This window comes from Podarcis gaigeae, assembly GCF_964106915.1.
Source record: "Podarcis gaigeae genome assembly, chromosome: 8".
Lineage (NCBI taxonomy): Eukaryota > Metazoa > Chordata > Lepidosauria > Squamata > Lacertidae > Podarcis > Podarcis gaigeae.
The window spans coordinates 5,716,151-5,736,888 of record NC_139684.1 but is presented as its reverse complement, the minus strand read 5'-3'; the positions used below and the strand labels follow the sequence as shown (position 1 = coordinate 5,736,888).

Below are 20,738 nucleotides of genomic sequence, written 5' to 3'. Positions count from 1 at the left end.
TCTTGAGAAACCATACCTTCCACTGATAGATATTGTTAGTGGATTGGGAAAAGCACTGTCTGTAAATGTTTGGCAGACTGTGCCATACAACCAACCATCACATGGTAATAAGAATTATCCAATGAACAGGATTTCATGAATCAGATTTATTGTTCATCATGATCGACCTAGACTATGCAACAATGCTGCTCCACACTTTATCTTTCATTCTGAGTTAGTGGTAGCAGTGAACTTTTTTCCAGCTGTGCTGCCTGCCACAAGCCAGAGAAGATACAAGAAGGTTATGAACAAACAGATAAATTTCTGTAACCTCAAAACACCATTACAGTCTCCACCTTGATTCTCCAGGCAATTCCCCATTATCTCCACACACTACCAGCACTCAAGCTCTCTTCCTGGCAGTCACTGAGTTACCTTTCCATGGCTTCCCTCCAAAAATACTCCAAGTGTTCACCTGGAGATCACCCCAGTGTGTGTGAAGCATCCCGAGCTGAGCAAATGAGCAAACTTTGGCTGCACCAGAGCCAATCTTAGAATCTACTCCAGAAAGATACCTTTTCAGCAATTCCATTTTCAGTTGTATAGATTGCCATAAGCTCTGTATCTTCCGTATCTTGATCGCCACTTGATGTAGCTCCACCATTCATTACAACCTATGAAAAAGAAAAAAGGAATTAATATATAAAAATAGTTATTATAGATTTTCAAATAAATGTATCCTCTAGGGCAAGCGCAGGAATTATTATTCTCAATGAAGAGCGCAACATTTTCAACGTACTGAATTCATCAAGAGCCAACTCCCATCACCTTGAGCCAGCTGATGTACAAGCAAAAAAAGTGAAGGTAAAAGCACTGTACCCACTTGCTGCTGCAGCATACAGCTCTCTTCATGCCATGTAGTCACATGAGCCTCCGAGGAAGGGAGGCTGGCTGGAAGAGACAGAGAGAGCTGGCTGCTGGTGCTGCAGCAAGTGTGCCCAGCACTTTGACTTGTGCAATGTTTATTTTTCTTTGAAGGCCTTTGGCCATTTCATAAAGGAAAAGAAGATAAGCACTGTCCCATCCCCACCGGCCCAAAACCAGACAAAATATTATCTGAACTTCATTTTCACCTCACCGATTTTTAGGGCATGTTTGGGTTTTCTCCCCTCCCTGAACCGGGGATGGAGGAGCTATTGAAAGATTTGGCACAGTACTAGACAGAACAGGAATACTGCAGCATAAGCACAGGACCCGTCAACAGTATTTTATCAATTTAAAGAGATATACACATTATGCCACAACAGGAAACAAAATGTACACATTAGAAAGACATCAGCCCCTGTGACTTAATACAAACAGTGCTGGTATGGAGACAGTGACTGTAACAGCAGACTAGAAACCTTCTGGTCCAGTCTTACACAGGGCAAAACAAAGGTGGAACAACCCCTCAATACACTATTCAAACACTGGAAATGACAATTAGACTAACAAATAACCATGGTCAGCAAGTTCATGTTTCCATGTTGCAATGAATCAATGTCAAGATATCATCAAATGATGAATTGCATTACTTGAAAGTGGTTTGGTAACCTGTGGCTAAATTGTCATAATCATCATCAGCATTTGCATGCAATAGTTCAAAGCCTATCTAGTCAACTGTACTCAAAGAGTAAGAGTCCAATTGCTTGAGCAATCTAATCAGTGTACACAACATTTGTACCTGCATTCTGAACGAAGTCATTCGTACAGAGCCCTAAAATTCATTTCTAAACCATGGAACTATTTTTTCTTAGTCGCCTCTCCATACTAAAAATACATTCAGAGCTCTTTCTTTCTGAAGAATCGGATTAGCAAGATGGTTTTTACAACAAAGATGACTTTTACAACCAACTTCTACTCCAGAAATAAAGATCAGTAAAGCTTTCTGTGAAAGGCATATCACAAGTCACCACTGACCCATGCTATTTTCAAAGCTGTGCTATTGTAAAATGCATTTTCCACACAATGGGAGTTTTTAACTGGACCTCACGGGGCACACCTTAGAGAATCAGTGCCTAGAAATACCTGGCTGAGAACGATGATTGAAGCAGAAGCAGATATCATGGCCAAGCTTGTGATTACATTGTGCCACCACAGGGAAGCAAGGCAACTTTTTGGAGTATGCAACTTACTGGTAGTGTGAAGAAAGCAGGATGCTTGGATTCATCCTCATATTTGCCCTCTGTTGGACTTCCAGTTTCAACTGACTTAGACGTGGTGTTCTTGCCAATTCCCATTGTTTCCCACAATGCTCTAAAATTCACGTAGTCACTAAGTTATTAGTACGGGGATAGGGTTTTCAATTAAAAACTAGGGCACCTCAGGGAGTCAGAAGAGCATCACAGGAGTTCACAACGGAGCATGAGGTCCTGTAAGTAACATGTGCTTCTATGGCACCTAGAAATAAAGAAATGAAACACCAGTAAAAAATTTGCAATACAAGACATTTGCTGCAGTGTATAAACCTGACCGAGAATCCAGGTTTTATGACAAGTTTAATTACATTGAAAATTTCAACCAATGTCCAAGGATGCCCTAAGGAAGACAGTCAGCCACAGTCTTTCCCCCCCCCTTCACAACATAGCAGGAAAATCCCTCAAGCCTATTTGATTCTGGTGACAGGAATCTTGAAACAGATATTCAGCCCTTTTCAAGGCTGATGATGCCAACCTGCCCCAGTTCTTCCTTAAAACTCAAAATGAAGTTTTACCACTTACTCTTCTGAAACTAACCCTGAGTTTCGAACTGCATATATTCATTCCCTTTTAGCCATACTCCCACCTTCCTCCTCTCCTTCTACTGCACCCTTCATCAACCTGGTACCCTCCAGATGCTTAGGGCTCAACTCACATGAGCCCCAGCCAGCACAGTCATATGATGTCAGGGCTGATGGCAGCTGTACTCCAAAACAGATGGAGGGTACCAGATTGGGGAACACTGCTCTATTGCCTCCCCACTGAGGAATTTCAGATGATAAACTGCAAAGGTCCCTGTCCTACCATCTGACACCATAGTCTGAAGCACCACACCAAGTGATGGTGCTGTTTACATAAATAAACAAAGGCAAAACAACAACAAAAACCTTGCCTACGCACTTGGTTGTAGGTAAACCTTTCAAAAAAGCACACACAAACATACACATTATGACAATTTAAAGCTGGTCACAATTAAAAAATGGGTCTAATCAAAAGTACAGATGTGAACGCAGATCAAATTTCAGTCTGAAACTGGGGTTAATAAAATTAAAGTTGTGTAAAGACTGCCTTTGATAAATGAACAAGGATGATTTAATTCACACACAAAATAACTGCGCAAACTCAGATTTAAACAATAAAAATGTCCAAAGATGTTCCAAAAACAAACCAGTGCTCCATCCATCTGCAGTTAGTATTCTTGGGCATGTACTTTAAGTTCACATACTCATTTTTAGGCTACTCCAAAACCCTTTTCTATAAAGGGACATGACTTGCAAAATGTCCAGAGATGTTTGCCTCTGTTGACAACTCACTTTACACAGCCTCTTACATCTTGTTTTTTGCATGAGTGAATTAACCAACTCCCTTTACTATCCGACTTCTGTGCAATAATGCTTCTACTTTAGAACCACTGAAGTTAAAACACTTAATATGTGTTCTAACTTAATATGAGGCTAACATTCATCTAAAATACTAAGAGCATGGACTGTGTGTTAAAAGTCATATAGCAATACAGGAGATATAGAACATACAAGTGGCTTTTTGGAAATTGGGATGCTACCATTCTATGAGTCAATGATAAGGCAGGTGGCACATCGAACAGTTTTGGGGAAATCATCTTCCTTTAGCATAAGGCTGTTTGGAAGTATATATTGCTGTGAAAGTAAAGGGAGCAAGAGTGAAATGAAAGACTGGGAAGACCAGGCTTTCAATATGTTAGTCGCATGGGGAGCAAATGAAATGTTAACAGGGTCCACTTTCAAATGACCTGGAGATAATTGCAATGGCTCTCTTCTTTAGCTCACTTCTATATAAGTTGAGACACAAAGGGCACTTCAGTTCCTTCCTCTCCAGAGAAGCAAAACAAAGGCAGACTGGCGGCGGCGGCTGCATGCACATTGGGTGGGCAAGTTAAAGAGCATTTTGCCTTTGCATGAGCAATTGAGGGACAGAGGAAGTGAGAAACCATGGGGATAGATCGGGGTCCTCAAAGTAGGCGGTACCGCCCCCTGGGGGGCAGTGAGATTACATAGTGGGGCACTATGAGGCAAGGGGGTGCTAGAGGTGTAAATGACTATCAGACCTTGAAAAGCTGATACCACTGGAACAATCAATTTTGCTGAATTAAAGTAAATAGTTTTAATTGGATTTTGAATTAAATGTGCAACTAATCATTGCCATTTTGGATTTTATTGTGTTATTTTCTTCCTTAGTGATTAACATAAACTGTTATGTTCAATCAATCAACCTTTATGGGCATATAGAGAAGAGTGGAATATATTAATCAAAACATCAAATTGGCATCTGTTCACAGGAGGAGATGCTTTAAGATAAAACTATACAGACCTAGTAAGGTTAAAAAGTACCACTCAGGTCTTATGACGACGTAGTTTCATGGCATGGGTAGGCAAACTAAGGCCCGGGGGCCGGATTCGGCCCAATCGCCTTCTAAATCCGGCCTGCGGATGGTCTGGGAATCAGCATGTTTTTACATGAGTAGAATGTGTCCTTTTATTTAAAATGCATCTCTGGGTTATTTGTGGGGCCTGCTTGGTGTTTTTACATGAACAGAATGTGTGCTTTTATTTAAAATGCATCTCTGGGTTATTTGTGGGGCATAGGAATTCGTTCAGTTTTTTTTCCTTCAAAATATAGTCCGCCCAACGTCTGAGGGACAGTGGACCGGCCCCCTGCTGAAAAAGTTTGCTGACCCCCGTTTCATGGCGTTGCTCAGATATTCTGCTACTTCCTCCATACGATCATGCCGGCAGCTATTCAATAAAAAGAAAACCCTGTAGGAGTCAGAACAATTTAACCTCTCCTTCAGCAGAGGGCTCAAACATTTGTGGCGGATTACTGCATAAAAGGGACATTAGAACAAGACATGTGCAATGGTCTTGACCCATCCTACACTGCAAGGACAATACGTCTCTGAATATGGAATTTAGTGTTATGCCGTGTGTTATACTAAATAATCTTTTTATAGGGTAGGGGCACTGGGGATGAGTTTATGGAAATGGGGCGGTGCGGTGGTGGAGGCCCTAAAATCCTTGGGAACCACTAGGCTACAGGCAGTGTTGGGGGCCCCATGAAATGATTGGACTGAACTCCTGGGATACCAATTATTCCTTTCTCAGTCTAAATTCCTCCTCAAACAAAAAGGGTATGATCAACCATATTATCGTGTGTTACAACAATTTTGCTCTCAGGTTTTTGCCGTTCCTTTAAGTCCCATGACTCATTTCCCTCCAAAGAATGGCAGGTAGCCAACAAGCACGTTCTGCTCCAGCTCTGAAATTCTATCAGTGGACACCTGCAGTTTAAAAGCAGCTAACATTAGTGGTGCTCGACTCCAAGAAAAAGCATATGATAAATCATGAAGCCAGAAACAGCAATAATACAAAATGCTTTCATTAAAAAGGCAATCAAGAGTATTACACTGATCTTCCTTCGTGTTAGCTTAAAAAATTAGCCTGTAGCATTTTTAGCCACATTCCTGAGGCAAAAGGCAATGAATGGCCTTTGAGAAATCACCATGAGAAACAAATCCCTCTATAATCTCACAAAAATTTCCTAACAAAATAAAGACTGTTTCCTTTCTTTTCTCAAAAGCTTGCCTAGAAAGAATGATTACAGGCACATTTTAAAACTAGAAATAGGCAAGGAGGGCAAGGGAGAGGGTGGTGGAGAAATTATCCTAGAAGGCACAGAATGGCCTGCAAACCAAGTCAATACAGCCCACCAGTAAACCCACCCCACCCTGTCTCGGTAGCCTACCAAGGCTGCCTGTCAAATACCTGTCAGAGACATTCTGCTGCAGAAAGACCTGGATTCAGGTTGGTGGGCTGTGAAGGCCTGCAGGAAGGAAACATCACGCTTGCTAGAATCTAATTCAACCCATGCATTCAAGATAGCTGCCTCCAGCTTCCGCTTTCCATTTTCACAACAGCAGAAGGCCCAGCTAGTTATGTAAACTAGAAATGCTTCATAATTATATTTCTGCTTTCTGACCTGACCTGAAGAAAAAAAACATGCTTGCACAGCACTCTGCAACAAATTATTGGGAGACAACAAACCTTTCTTTTAAGGTGGGGAAATAAGATGGAAATAAGTGAAAATCAGATTGGCTAAGGGACTGACATCAATATCAAAAGATTGGCCAGCAGGCCAGGAACATTTTGGGAAAAAATTCACAGACTGTCCTGATTAGCAAAACAATAATGCTTTTAAGCATTTTGAACAAGTGAAGCAGATAATTACTGTATTTGGGCAAAGTTTTGATTAGCCAGAATAGTTAGCCGGCAGACCAATGCTTGGCAGAGGCTCAGTTTTGCACAAAAAACAATTCCCAATTCATTACAGGACAGCAGCATCTGAGTCTCTATTTGGCACCTGTCAGACCAGTGATACCAAATAAGCCTTCGTTCTCTCCCAGTGGAAAAAAGGGTTGCAGAAAGATGGATGCAAGAAATTTGGATGTGTCATTGATAAGATACAAGCTTGCTGGCTTTTCCACAGTAGTTATATCAACTGGGAAATTCCACTTGGACAGGCTGAAGTCATAATCCTTATCCATGAAGCTGAAATAAAGAAAGCATTTCTAGCAACACAACTTACCAATGAAACTGAGTGAATAGCTGGTTCACACATTTCCCTCATAACAAGGGAGCGCAAAGATTCAAACTCAATATAGGAAGAATGGAACTAACACGGGGTGGATGTGGAGGTCAGGATAGGAGGGAAAGGCTGTGAATCCCTCTAATTAATTTATAAAGTTTGTTCGTGGCTTATCCGTAAAAAAAAGAAGTTACGTACATACATGAAACGATAGATAGCACATCTAATATCACTTTGATGTGCTGAGAGTGATTTACCAGCTGGCACTGGGCACAGAAGAAGTGTTACATGCCTCCACTCCCTCCTCACCACACTCTCATTCTCATTCTCACTCTCTGCTCTTCCCCTTTGGGCTTTGACAAAAAGCACCTGGGGAATCACTAAATACTTGCAAGCACCATGGAACCTCAAGCAGCAAGGCTGTGCAGAAGACAAATGACGAGAAGCTCAAGTCTCTCACAGAGGGCAATGTGGGATATTGTGGAGGTACTGTGGGATGATGGAAACTTACAATATTCAATAACCATCAACAGTAGTCCAACAGAAAGATTCAGGGCATTCCTGGTCAAGACCACGTCATTCAGGGGTGGGGGATTGTTGTTTATTAAACTCACCATCACCATCTATTTTCATTATATGCACAGCACACTGCATCTATACCACAATTCATGTACAGTGGTATCTTGGTTCTCAACCTTAATCCGTTCTGGGAGTCTATTCGACTCCCACAACCGCTTGAAAACGAGGGTGCAGCTGCTGATTGGCTGCAGGAGCTTCCTGCATTCAAGCGGAAGCTGCGTTGGACATTCGGCTTCCAAAAAACATTCGCAAACTGGAACACTTACTTCCAGGTTTGCAGAATTCGGGAGCTGATTTGTTCAACAACTAAGCTGTTCAGGAACCGAGGTACCATTGTGTATATATATGTATATACAGTGGTACCTCGATTTACAAACGTAATCTGTTCTAGAAGTCCATGCTTAAACCAAAATTGTTCTTAAACCGAGGCGTGCTTTCCCTAATGAGCCCTCCCACTGCCGGTGCCCTTCCGCCATTCGGATTCCATTCTTAGACCCAAGTAAAGTTGACAAACTGGGACACTACTTCCAGTTTTGCAGAGTTCATAAACCGAATAATTCGTAAACAGGGCTGTTCTTAAACTGAGGTACCACTGTACACACACGTACACACACAAACAAAAGTGCAGAGAGTGTTTAATTCATCTTTCCTGAACTGATGCCTTCCATATGTTTTGGATTATAAAAGCCACCATCCCTGACCACTGGCCATACTGGCTAAGACCAGTGTTGGAAACTCAGTTATATAAGCTAATTGCCAAATGCCACCTTAAACTTAGGTTATGGTCACCACAATGGAAAGTCTAGGCGCCGCCCCCCAATTGATGATGATGATGATTTTCATTTCTATACTATATATTTTAAAGAAAAAACTCAAAGTGGTTTACAACAAATACAACGACCCAGAATAAAACAAATTCAAGCTTCAAGGAAATCAAGGGGTCAGCATGGAACTCTTGAGGAGGAATTTCTACCAACTTTGTGCACCAACCCAAAAAAGCCTTTCTGTGTGTTCCTATCAGCCATGCCCCAGATGGGGGTACGGCACATACATGTAAAAGGGCCTCTTCTGATTACTCTAAAGTCCACGTATGATCAGAAGATGGTCAGCCCAAAATGTTATGCTTGTAGGTTTGCGCTGTTAGGTAGAGGTGGCACTCAGGCTCAAATACCTTGCACTGGGGCATGTCTCTGTTTTGTCTCCATCGAATCCCAATGTTCACTTTAACTGTGGTGGTGACTGTTGCTAGTGCAGCACCATGCTGTACACGGAGCAAGCTCTCTCTCTCTCTGTCTCTGTCTCTGTCTCTCTCTCTCTCTCTCTCACACACACACACACACACACACACAGCTCGCTGGCATTCACAATACCAACAGTTTTAGGTAAAGGTAAAGGGACCCCTGACCATTAGGTCCAGTCGTGGCTGACTCTGGGGTTGCGGTGCTCATCTCGCTTTATTGGCCGAGGGAGCCAGTGTACAGCTTCCGGGTCATGTGGTTAGCATGACTAAACCGCTTCTGGCGAACCAGAGCAGCGCACGGAAACACCGTTTACCTTCCCACCAGGGCGGTACCTATTTATCTACTTGCACTTTGATGTGCTTTCGAACTGCTAGGTTGGCAGGAGCAGGGACCGAGCCACGGGAGCTCACCCCGTCGTGGGGATTCGAACCGCCAACCTTCTGATCGGCAAGTCCTAGGCTCTATGGTTTAACCCACAGCGCCACCTGCATCCCTTACCAACAGTTTAAACATATCCAAATCATGCTTTCTGAAAATAGCTGTGCTTGAGCAATGCCCTGCCTTCAGTTTGTGACAGCAAAAATATGTCCATTCAGAATGAAAATGCATACTTTATATTTAAATCCCTGCTCTAATTGTTACGTCATCTCCTGAAAAGTGAAAGGAATTGTTCTTGCTTGATGTTCATACATACTGCCACTGTTTTGTCTGGATCAGAAAAAATAACGAAGCGGCTGTGGAAGTTTTAAGCAGCTGTTTTCTCCTGAACAAAGCACTTCAATTAGCCTCTCAAACCAAGCAATAAAGATACAAAAGAGATACTGATTTATGTGCCTGGTTATTTCTCAAGAAAACTAATATGTAGTCATTCCTTTCTATAGGTAGAGGACTGTGACATAGAAAGACTATTTTTACAAAGTTTTATCTATTTCTCTTTGCACCCACCAAATCTCCAAAACTGAAAGCTTTATTCTGAACTACATTTTCCTCATCAGAAACAGACACTCCACTTTAGTCTGTTCAAAGCATTTCACATACATTATCTTGTAAACTTTGATTCATATTATTGCCCCCAAGATGCAGATTAGATAGCTAATACTAGATATCGACAAGCTGGAAGGTGTGCAGAGGATAGTCAACGGACTGGGAACCAAGTCTTAGGAGGAATGGTTGAGGGAGCTGGGCATGTTTATCCTGGAAGAGAGGAGACGGAGGAGAGATATGATAGCCCTTTTCAGATATCTAAAGGGTTGCTACACAGAAGATCGGGCAACCTCTGGAGGGTAGGGCTCAAACTAATGGTTTCAAGCTATAAGAAAGAAGACACCAACTAAACATCAGCAAGAACTATCTGACAGTAAGAGCTGTTTGACAGTGAAACAGACTCTCTCAGAAGGGGTGGACTCCCATCATTGGAGGCTTTTAAGCAATTGCTGGGTGGCCATCTGTCATGGGTGCTTTAGTTGAGGGTTGGACTAGATGACCCTTGGGGTCCCTTCCAACTTTACAATTCTATGATTCTATGACAGTGTAGTTTTTGCCTAAGGCCATTTAGTCAGTTCATGGCCATGTCAAGTTTCAAATCAAGCCAGACACTATGCAACCCCACCTCTATTAACAATGCACATGAAACAGTTTTAAGATTAGTCTGGATTTATTCATCTCAGGACACAGAAATACACTGACACTTCTAACTTCTTGATAATTTGGATTTTCATAACTAGAAGAGGGGAGAAACTTCAAGTTATGAAAATTCAAATTTTCAAGTGGTAATATTTTCAAGACCAAAACTTCAGCATATAACCCATATAGATTCTCTAGCTGAACTTCTCAGTACATTAGCTACAACTTTCAGCCGGTTAATGACTATCTTACCTCAAGATACCAGGGCAGATAGCAGAGTCTCTGTGGAATAGTTTCGCCTGCTTCCTACGAGGAGTTGCCAGCTGTAGCGATCATACTAGCACCACAAGCATTATGCAGAAGGATTTATATTCCATATATTGTATAACTGTACTTTATCCTATCAGAGTAAGTACTTATACATTACACAACTGTTAAAAAATACCAAGACACACCACATGGTCACACGGTGTTACTACATGCCTCTGACATAACTAGAAACCTTGAGTAAATATTACAGTAGCAATCCCTTTAAACAGTACTTGGCTTCTGCAAACCAAGCTCAAAAAGGAAAATGCAGACTGCATCTGTAATCATCACTTGTTCTACATATTGTGCAATATGTATGCAAAGCCCCTTGAAGGTGTGAAACCAAGTCCTTCAAAATCTGGGTGCCCAGTTCTGAAAAACTACTGTCACACTGGCAAATTATTCTGGTTCACCCACTTCTATTATCAGTTACAGATATGTAGAGCAATCCATGAAGTTTACTGTTGAAAATATAGGTCATGAGAAAAAAATTAGTCATCAAGTTCCATAAGACATCGTTCTAACAATCTATCATGATATTGCAAAAAACATGTGGCGCAATTTGGCCACAACAAAAGCGTAAGCACCGGCTTTTGCAATTATGCCTCATCTACCATAAGCTGAGATGCAATTTTCTGCCACAGTGGCAAAGGTTTGCTCAAGTTACAAGCTGTGCTAAAGGATCTGCTCCAAAGTGCTGCTAGAGAAAGGTAAAGTCACAGATGTGGGGAAACCTTTGCATGTACTGTTTCCCTACTCATTTCAGGAAATTCTCCATTATTATTATTATTATTATTATTATTATTATTATTATTATTATTATTATTATACCACCCTTCATAACATCTCAGGGCAGTTCACAGAATAAAAGAGAGCATAAAAACAAGTAAATAAGTAAAACAAAACAGCAAAACAATAATCCCCCTTCCCACAGACACATTTAAAAGGCTGTAGAATATTTATCAGCAAGTAACTTAATAACTAATCTCATTTAGTAACATCACGTATAATAACTATATATTTATGTAAAATATATAAATATAAAATAAAGTTATTAGATAAAATTACTGTAGACAACTGGAAAATTGTGTGCCGTCCTGGTTGCCCCACCTATAGAAAAGGGTGTTGTATTGTTGGGAAAGGTTAACCACAAAGATCAAAGTTTGGGACTTTTTAGTTTAGAGAAAAGGTGACTAAGAGGTGACATCATAAAAGCTTAAAAAATTATGCTGCATGACATGGAGAAAGTAAATAGAGAAAAGCTGTTTTCCCCTCTCTCATAACACTAGAATTCATGGACCTCCAATGTAGCTGAATATTGGAAGATTCAATACCGTTAAAAGAAAATACTTCTTCATACAACGCACCTTTATACTATGGCACTTACTCCCACAAGAGGCAGGGGATGCCTTTGAAAGAGGATTAATGGAGAACAAGGCTATCAATGGCTACTAATTTTCTGGCTGGATCAGACAAAAGCATTATCTCCAATATTATCATACAAATCAAGGAGTTTGTATTTGGTCTTCTCAGTAAGGTAAAGGGTCATTAGGTCCAGTCGCAGACGACTCTGGGGTTGTGGCGCTCATCTTGCTTTACTGGCCAAGGGAGCCGGCGTACAGCTTCTGGGTCATGTGGCCAGCATGACTAAGCCGCTTCTGGCGAACCAGAGCAGCGCACGGAAATCACCGTTTAGCTTCCCGCCGGAGTGGTACCTATTTATCTACTTGCACTGCATGCTATTGAACTGCTAGGTTGGCAGGAGCAGGGACCAAGCAATGGGAGCTCACCCCGTCATGGGAATTCGAACCGCCAGCCTTCCGATCGGCAAGCCCTAGGCTCTGTGGTTTAACCCACAGCACCACCCGCGTCCCTGGTCTTCTCAGTAGTGGTGGTTAAATATGGGGAAGCAATGTATGAAGATAAATACTACATGTGCAGAAGAAAAAGTAGCACATCAGATAATTCTGCTAGCCTTCCCACAATCCCTACTGGCCACTATGCCGCCAGAGTTGGAGGCAGAATGTTTCTGAAGTCCAGTTATTGGAAACTGCAGGAGCGGGCTTCCCATGGGCATCTGGTTGGCCCCTGTGAGAATAGGATGCTGGACTAGATGGGCCATTGGCCAGATCCATCAGGCTCTTGTTATGATCTTAAGTGTATGGGAAAATATCAGGTTTTAATATTTAACGCTGTATTGTTTTTAATACTTGATTGGGAGCTGCCCAGAGTGGCTGGGGAAACTCAGCCAGAAGGGCGGGGTATAAATAATAAATTATTATTATTATTATTATTATTACTACTATTACTACTACTAAGTGACCTTTGGGAACCTAGTACTGTATCTTTCAGTGCAATCAGCTTGGTGTGAGGAAGATTGATACAAGCAGGCAGGCAAACATAGGGCTGACCCTCTCAACTCCTTGAAGGGACAAGATCTAAGTATTAGCTTTGCTTGAGATTCATTAATATAACAAATGGACAAAACACATGACTCTGTGCTGTGTGCCTGAGGGGTCTTTAAAAAGGGCTGACAGTGTATCCTCTTGGCTTGTACAATTCCATTTGGTTATAATTTCATAAATAATCATTTATGGCATATAGTTCAGAACCACCTAATATGGTTTGTAGATAATTCAGAATTCAGGCTATTGTGGTAATGCACAGAATACAGTTTTCCCCTCACAAAACAACCACAAAACAACCACAACCTTAACTTGCAATTGCTCCCTAAAAAAATAAATGTTCAAACCCGGACATTTCGATGCAAAAAAATACAAATCAAGAGCGCCATCTAGCTTCCACTTGTAGTGGCCATTAAGCTACTGGAAGGCAGGCAGGCAAGTACACAGGCACACACACAACAACAACACCCACACAAAGTGGCCATCAGAATTGAGAAGCAAACACACTTCCATCACTCACAGAAAGATTTTATTTTATTAGACATATACTTCCTTGCATCGTAAGATCTCAGGGCGGTTCAAAAGATAAATATCTCACTCACTATTCACATTTAATATTTTAAAAAATAAATATAATTTTTTTAAAACCAGAAGTATATTTCTGGTACAAATATACTTTGTAAATATTAGTGCAAATACCCCACAAAAACACTCCCAAATTCATTCTCACAAAGGACATGTGAGGAAGCAAGCATCTTTCTTCTTCTAACAAGTTTTCCAACACACACTACTGTATATATAACACCTTTCAATCATTTCGTGTGTTTGCCATATGAATGATATAGAGGTGAAAGAAATTAGGGTTTTTTTAAAAAAATGATTTGAGGATTTCACCTCTCACCAAAGGCGGGGCAGTTCCACAAAAAGTACAGGACAAAACTTACAGTTAATTGTTTTCGCAAAGAGAAAAAACTTTTTTTATAAAACTTCTTTTAGTGTGTTAGTTTATACAACTCTTACAAGATAAACTCACTTAGAAGACAGTTAGCAATATGAAATCCAGAACACAAGGAAAAAGAATACACAACAAAAAATATTAACATTTTAAAGAAACTATTTAAAAATACAACCCTCAAACTACTCTACTCCAGTGATGTTAGCCACCTGAGAATCATAGCCATACTCTTTAAAAGGATGTGGGAGATTTTAGTCTTATTGTACACATATTTTAGTTCTTGAACAAAGTCCAGTGTTCATAATTCATTTGGATGGGTAAAATACACCAAGATAATTAGAGCTCATGTCTCCCCATATCAATGTTTCCAGATGAATTTAATTCACTGTGGGTTCCATATTCTCCTTGAGTGTGCAATTATACAGGACCTACACCATAATTAATGCAAATTACAAGCCATGCAGATTTAACTGCTGATTTCAGAAGAATGGCATCCCTGTAAAGGATTTTCTTTCTAATGTTAGGAAAGATATGAATATGCAAATAATCAGCATTTCAGAGCTTGCTCCTTCTGCCCCCAAACACCCAAAAATAATATCCACTCACCACAAATTTGGGACTATATAAACATGATTTGCATTGGATTTAGTACAGCACTGCAAGTGATATATCGGCGCATAAAAAGTGCTCACATCAGCTCATTGCCATGTACTTGCAGGGCATCTTGAGAACCTGGCCAGAGCATGGGAAAGCAACTAATGGCAAGGCAGCTCTATTGGAAGGGAATACATTTTGCTTTCCGTGTTATTTTTTTATACCTTTGTTACATTTATATCCTACCTTTCCTCTAAGGACCTCAAAGTAGCACATGTGGTTCCCCCATTTCATCCTCATAGTAGCCATAAAGGTAAAGGTAAAGGTACCCCTGCCCGTACGGGCCAGTCTTGACAGACTCTGGGGTTGTGCGCCCATCTCACTTAAGAGGCCAGGGGCCAGCGCTGTCCGGAGACACTTCCGGGTCACGTGGCCAGCGTGACATCGCTGCTCTGGCGAGCCAGAGCCGCACACGGAAACGCCGTTTACCTTCCCGCTGGTAAGCGGTCCCTATTTATCTACTTGCACCCGGAGGTGCTTTCGAACTGCTAGGTTGGCAGGCGCTGGGACCGAGCAGCGGGAGCGCACCCCGCCGCAGGGATTCAAACCGCCGACCTTTCGATCGGCAAGTCCTAGGCGCTGAGGCTTTAACCCACAGCACCACCTTGCGTCCCCATAGTAGCCATACAAGGTAGCTGATGCTGAGCGATAGTATCTCTGGACCAGTCAAGTTTTAAGGCTGAGGGAGTATTTGAAGTCAGGACTCCCCAGTCCAAGTCCAACACCCTAACCACTACACAATACTACTAGTTCTCTCCTTAATAATTAAAAATACTGATCACAATGCTCAGGTAAGACATTTGATATATCACCAAGATCTCTCACTAATCTTAAAACATGACCCCACCATATACATCATTTCAGTATGCAAAGACAGAGGTAATATTTCCTAACTTGCAAGTACATTTTTTAAAAACAGAATTGTAGAGTTGGAAGGCACCCCAAGGGTCATCTAGTTCAACCCCCTGTAATGCAGGAATTGTTTCCTTATTTATTGATTTCCAACATTTTCTTCTTCTTTGGGCTAAGCAGCAGTGTTCTACACATATGCACACGCACCGACATCCAATTTCACTGGTTTCTTCTAACACTTGACGCAGTGTTTGTATAGCCTTAAGAAGTCCCTTTTCAATGCCTCCAGCAGCTATGTTCAACGGTTTGGCTTCAGATGAAAATCCACAATGCCAGAGCCCACAGCTCTAAAATGTGGATTTCCATCCTGGTCTTTTTCAACAGGGCTTGTAGATAACCACTCCGCTGACCTTACCCAGGGCAGGCAAAGTGTTTCTACAAGATCAGATAGGAAAACTTTCCTCATGCCTTCCTCCACCCTTATAGACATCAATTAAACATAAAAGACTGGGGGCCCATCTTGTCTAGCATTTTGATTTCTGCAGTGGCCAGCCAGGTCCAATGGACTCCAATGGGAAGCCCACAAGGAGGACATAAGCACAGTAGCCTTCTCTCACTGCTGTTTCACAGCAACTTACGGTATATTCAAAGGTTGTCCTGGCGGGAGGATACAGCCATTATGACCAGTAGCTATTGATAGTCTTACCTTCCATGAATTTGTCTAATCCCTTTTAAATTGAACTAAGGTGACCACCATCATTAAGACAAATTTGTGTGGGCAAGTGGGCAAGTAAACATTTTGTGTAGGCAAATAACTTTTGTGGAATCATTTGCCAGGTTCTTCTGAACAACAACTCCACAGAACTATCCGTCAAGAACAAGTTTACTGCTCTTCAGTGGTATAGCTAACCTGAATAGCAACTCCTTTCACACTGGCCTAGCATAGACAGTAGTAATTCCAAACCCATCCCTTCTTGCTGTTATGCACTGGCTTCACCACAAATCTGTGCATTAGGCCAGAATTACATGTTGCATCTGAACACGGGAGCTGTGTTTTAATGTCAGTTAATAAACCAGGAAAATGAGCCAGGGAAGGAGAACTCAGCTTCAACGTTTATTTCTGATTTCATAAACTGTGGCTCAGGAAGGCTCAAACAATAATCCAAACTGGACCATGGATGGTGCATGTTTTAATTTCTTCTGCAGAGTGAATGTCTGGATTTGTTCACTAAAGTTGTATGGTTTTTTAAAAAAAAAAAAAACGTCAGGGTGATACAGGGTGGAAATATTCCACTGTTATATTTTTCATGGAAAGTTTTCATAAAAAAGAATGAAAAAGAAGCTATCTTAATATTTCTGGATGCTGAGAAGGTGTTCGACAATGTCCCTTGGGTATTTATGAAGAGAATTATGGAAATTATGGACTTTGGGACAGCATTTATCAAAGGGATTGAAGGGTATATGGAACAAAGGGTGAAAATGTTAATCAATGGAACAATGACAGAGAGCTGCAGTATTGTTTTAAAGATATTTTCAATATGTTTTCATTGCTTTGTTGCTTTATCCCTTGTTGTTTGCTACCCGGAGCTCCTCTGAGTATATAAAAGTATTAATCGAACAAGGAAACATCTGTTCCAATTTATATAGCACTTTGCACACCCGAAAGTGTTTCATGTGAATTATATTGCTTTAATCCTTACCATAACCTTGTAATGTAGGTTAAATTTATATGCCCTATTATAGATGGGGCGGGGCTGAGGCTGAAAGAGCATGGCCTGTCAAATGCTGCCTGTGAGCTCACAACTGTGAGATTTGAGCAAATCTCCTGAGCATTCTTGTAGTCCTCCACTTAAACTAATTGCCCCTCAGGAAAGGGATGTCTGAAATTCGCCCAGACACCCCATTGTTTCTGTTCAATAAATTATACAGGCTCATAAGATTCTTCATAGCCTGGAGACATTACTTCGTCATACAAGAAATGAGTAATTTGGAATGTGATCTGTGAAACTGTCATTTACAATACTAGCTTTTCATGAAAAATGCAACTGATGAAGTTGTTTGTTCTACAGGAAAGCTTATGCCATAACCGGGACATCTCGTAAAACGGGAATGTGTCTCTCCCTACCCCGCCCCGCCCCACCCTCACTTTCACTGCCAGAACAATGCCCCCTCACAGCGTACTTGGCAAAAGCCAGGGTACTCCGCCCTGGGGCAGAGAAGATGAGCTGCAATGCCATACGCTGGAACATCTCCCTCCCACTGGCGGGGTGTGTGTGTGTTCTGGCTGCAGAAGCAGTGGGGCAAGAAGGGTGCTGCCTCTTGTGCTTTCGCTGCCCGGTGCTCTATCCTCCTTTGAAAGACACCTTTAAAAGGTGATTAGACCCAACTCCGCAAGTGGCAGAAAAAAACTACATTCATTTATCTTCTTACATAGAAAGCCAAGAATAAATTCCAAATTCCTGCATTTCCCCACCTCAGAAGGAGGATGGAGAATTCCCAATATTCATTTTATAAGATGAAACGAAAGAATGGGTGCACATAGAATTAGATATAATCAGAAACACCCTCACCTCAATGTACTCATTTCTAAACCCTCACAACACAAAACAGATTCACACAGACCATGCTTAAAGCATGGAAGGAAAAAATAGGAATACTGTCCCAGCCCTGTCCCCCTCTAATCCCCCAGTTTACCACCCACTGTTTACCATGCATCCCAAAGCTTTCAAATAAGGCTTTGGCAAGCCAAAGGTCTACACCACCTACAAAATGGCAACCCCACACTGATACAAGGAACACAAGACAAAGTAGGGAACACCCAAATACCCTGACTAACCCAACATGCCTTCTTAAACAACCCAGCAACAAAGGCAACTGCCACTAGGCCCTTGACTAACTTTGAAAAACTCTTACTATCAACAAAGGGACACAGCAAAGGGACGGTATCAGCAATATACAAAGCACGACTCCAGGACACTACACTCCTTACTACAATGGGAACATGACACAATATACAAAATAAACTCAACCCAGTGGTCAAAACTGTGGACTAAATTGCCCTTCAAATCCCTCTCAGCCAAGAAGAGGGAACTCATTTTGAAACTAATTTACAGGTGGTACCTAATACCACAGAAACTGGCAATGACACACCCAGGAACTTCATCTAGGTGTTGAAGAAGCTGCACCACCATAGGTACCTACCTCCATATGTGGTGCAATTGCCCCCAAATTCAATCCTTTGGATAGCAGTCTTACAATAAATCTGCAACTCCAGAACCGGCTCTACAAAATATCTTCCAAGACAACAATGCACACTCCCATGATAAATAACTCATAAGCCACTTACTCTGAGAAGTTAGGAGTGTCATAACCAAACACTGGAGGGACCTATCATGAGTGAACATGGACCACTGGTACCAAACTGTATGGGAAACCATCATACTCGAAAAGCTACCGGTAACTAATAAACTGAAATTAGCATGGGGGGAAACAAAGAACGCTTTCACCCGGTGTGGTTCCTCTTTATTGCATATATAGGCCAACAAGATGAAGACCAACCTCCCCTGACAGCATGTGAATTGATATGGCTGGTTTAACCCAGCACACTGCAACCAATTAAATACAACCAGCCATGTCCTGGGCCCTCTGGCCTCTCACTTCACCAGCAAAAATAAGATACATACCCACGTGATGCTGACACAAAAGCTCTGCTCATATACTATGCCAAAGAATGAAAGTTTACTGTGTGTCCCCCACTCTATTTCCTCCCCTCTCTCTCACCACTTCACTTTCCCCCTACGCCATATTGCCTATAACAATAATGTCTCACATAACAGACCTATATAAAGGACTAAACTATTATTAAACAGAGACGTGTTATGTACCTTTGTTAGTCAAGAAAAACCTGTTAATAAAAACATATTCTTAAAAAGGAGATATAGGAGAAGAGATGCTTAAATGACACCTCTGTGTTGCTGGGGAGCAGCAAATGAAGCCCTGCTTGTGGGCTTTCTCAATGGCTATGAATGATCCCTGTAAGAAACAAGATGCTGGACAAGATGGGAGTTCCGGCCTGAATCAGAAGAGCTCCGCTTATGCCCATTGCAATATAGAGGGACACAGCAAAACTGCTGGCATGTCATTTCTGTGTGCAGAGGTCAAGCTGAAAGGGAAGTTACTTTGATGAAGGGTGGAGAAAGGAAGCAAGTGCTTCAGGAGAGAGCAGGGAGGATAAGGGTTACCATGGATGCCTGGGGATATAGCAACCCTTTAAGAACTCCTGAAGAACGTGCTGGAAAGGACATACCCACCAGCAGTCAATAGCAGACTACATCTTACAAATCTATCAGGACTGCTCCTTACATTAGGCACTAGCAATTCTGGGTTTCTTGTTAAGTGAATGCGGGCAAGGAGCTATGTATATATGGCAATAATAATTAATTTTATTATTTATATCACACCCATCTGGCTGGGTTTCCCAGCTATGTGCTCATCACATACCAGGGATCAGCAAACTTTTTCAGCAGGTCCACTGTCCCTCAGACCTTGTGGGGGGCCAGACTATATTGGGGGGGAATGAATGAATTCCTATGCCCCACAAATAACCCAGAGATGCATTTTAAATAAAAGCACACATTCTACTCATGTAAAAACACGCTGATTCCCGGACTGTCTGCGGGCCGGATTTAGAAGGCGATTGGGCCAGATCCGGGCCCCGGGCCTTAGTTTGCCTACCCATGACATAATCACATGTTCTTTTCTATGTGCACATCTTAAATATTTGTGAAGCAGGCTTCAGGGCTCCACTAGACATTCAGTAGCAAACAGAAATAAAAAGGAGGGGGCAGGGTGCTTTTCTGGGGGAGAAATGGCAGTCAGTGGCTGTTTAACTCAAATCTGCAAGGTTGGGCTTTCAGGTTGACTAGAGGAAAGGGCAGGGCAGGGGAAGGGCGTCCTCCTTCCTGCCCTTCCCTGCAAACCTGCCTCACCAATGGTCCCTTTGTTGCACCTTAAAAACAAAACACTGGATTGGGAATTCTTCATTTGCAACCACATGTCAAGTTTTAGCTTCAGGGTAATGCTGAACCTCATGCACTAGTACAAAAGAAGAGGGAAAAGAGAATCAGAATGTTTTGAAAGAATCCATTACAGGTTATGTCTTATTTGTGGATATTCCAGACTAACTCTGATAACTCTGAAGGAGGAGGAATGGCACCCAGGGGAGTATATTTCAGGTAGTGAATTGCAGGGTACTTTGAGTATTCGCAGCTTAAAGACTTCCCATGCA

General features: G+C 41.8%; 1 protein-coding gene across 12 annotated transcripts in view; it reads right to left on the bottom strand.

Annotated features, from left to right (window-relative positions):
* Window positions 1-20,738, bottom strand: part of SLC23A2 (solute carrier family 23 member 2) — an 80,131-nt gene that overhangs the window by 46,343 nt on the left and 13,050 nt on the right. For 4 of the 12 annotated variants that reach the window (XM_083753259.1, XM_083753263.1, XM_083753265.1 and 1 more), the window contains 2 exons: window positions 2,154-2,418; window positions 555-653 (listed from right to left, as the gene is read on the bottom strand). In XM_083753259.1, the coding sequence (XP_083609385.1) occupies window positions 555-653; window positions 2,154-2,258 (204 nt within the window). In that variant the 5' untranslated portion in view covers window positions 2,259-2,418. Of the gene's footprint in view, window positions 1-554; window positions 654-2,153; window positions 2,419-6,013; window positions 6,140-10,528; window positions 10,626-11,653; window positions 11,673-15,658; window positions 15,678-20,738 lie in introns of those variants that run through there. The other 8 variants (XM_083753260.1, XM_083753262.1, XM_083753269.1 and 5 more) reach the window with 7 other exon arrangements.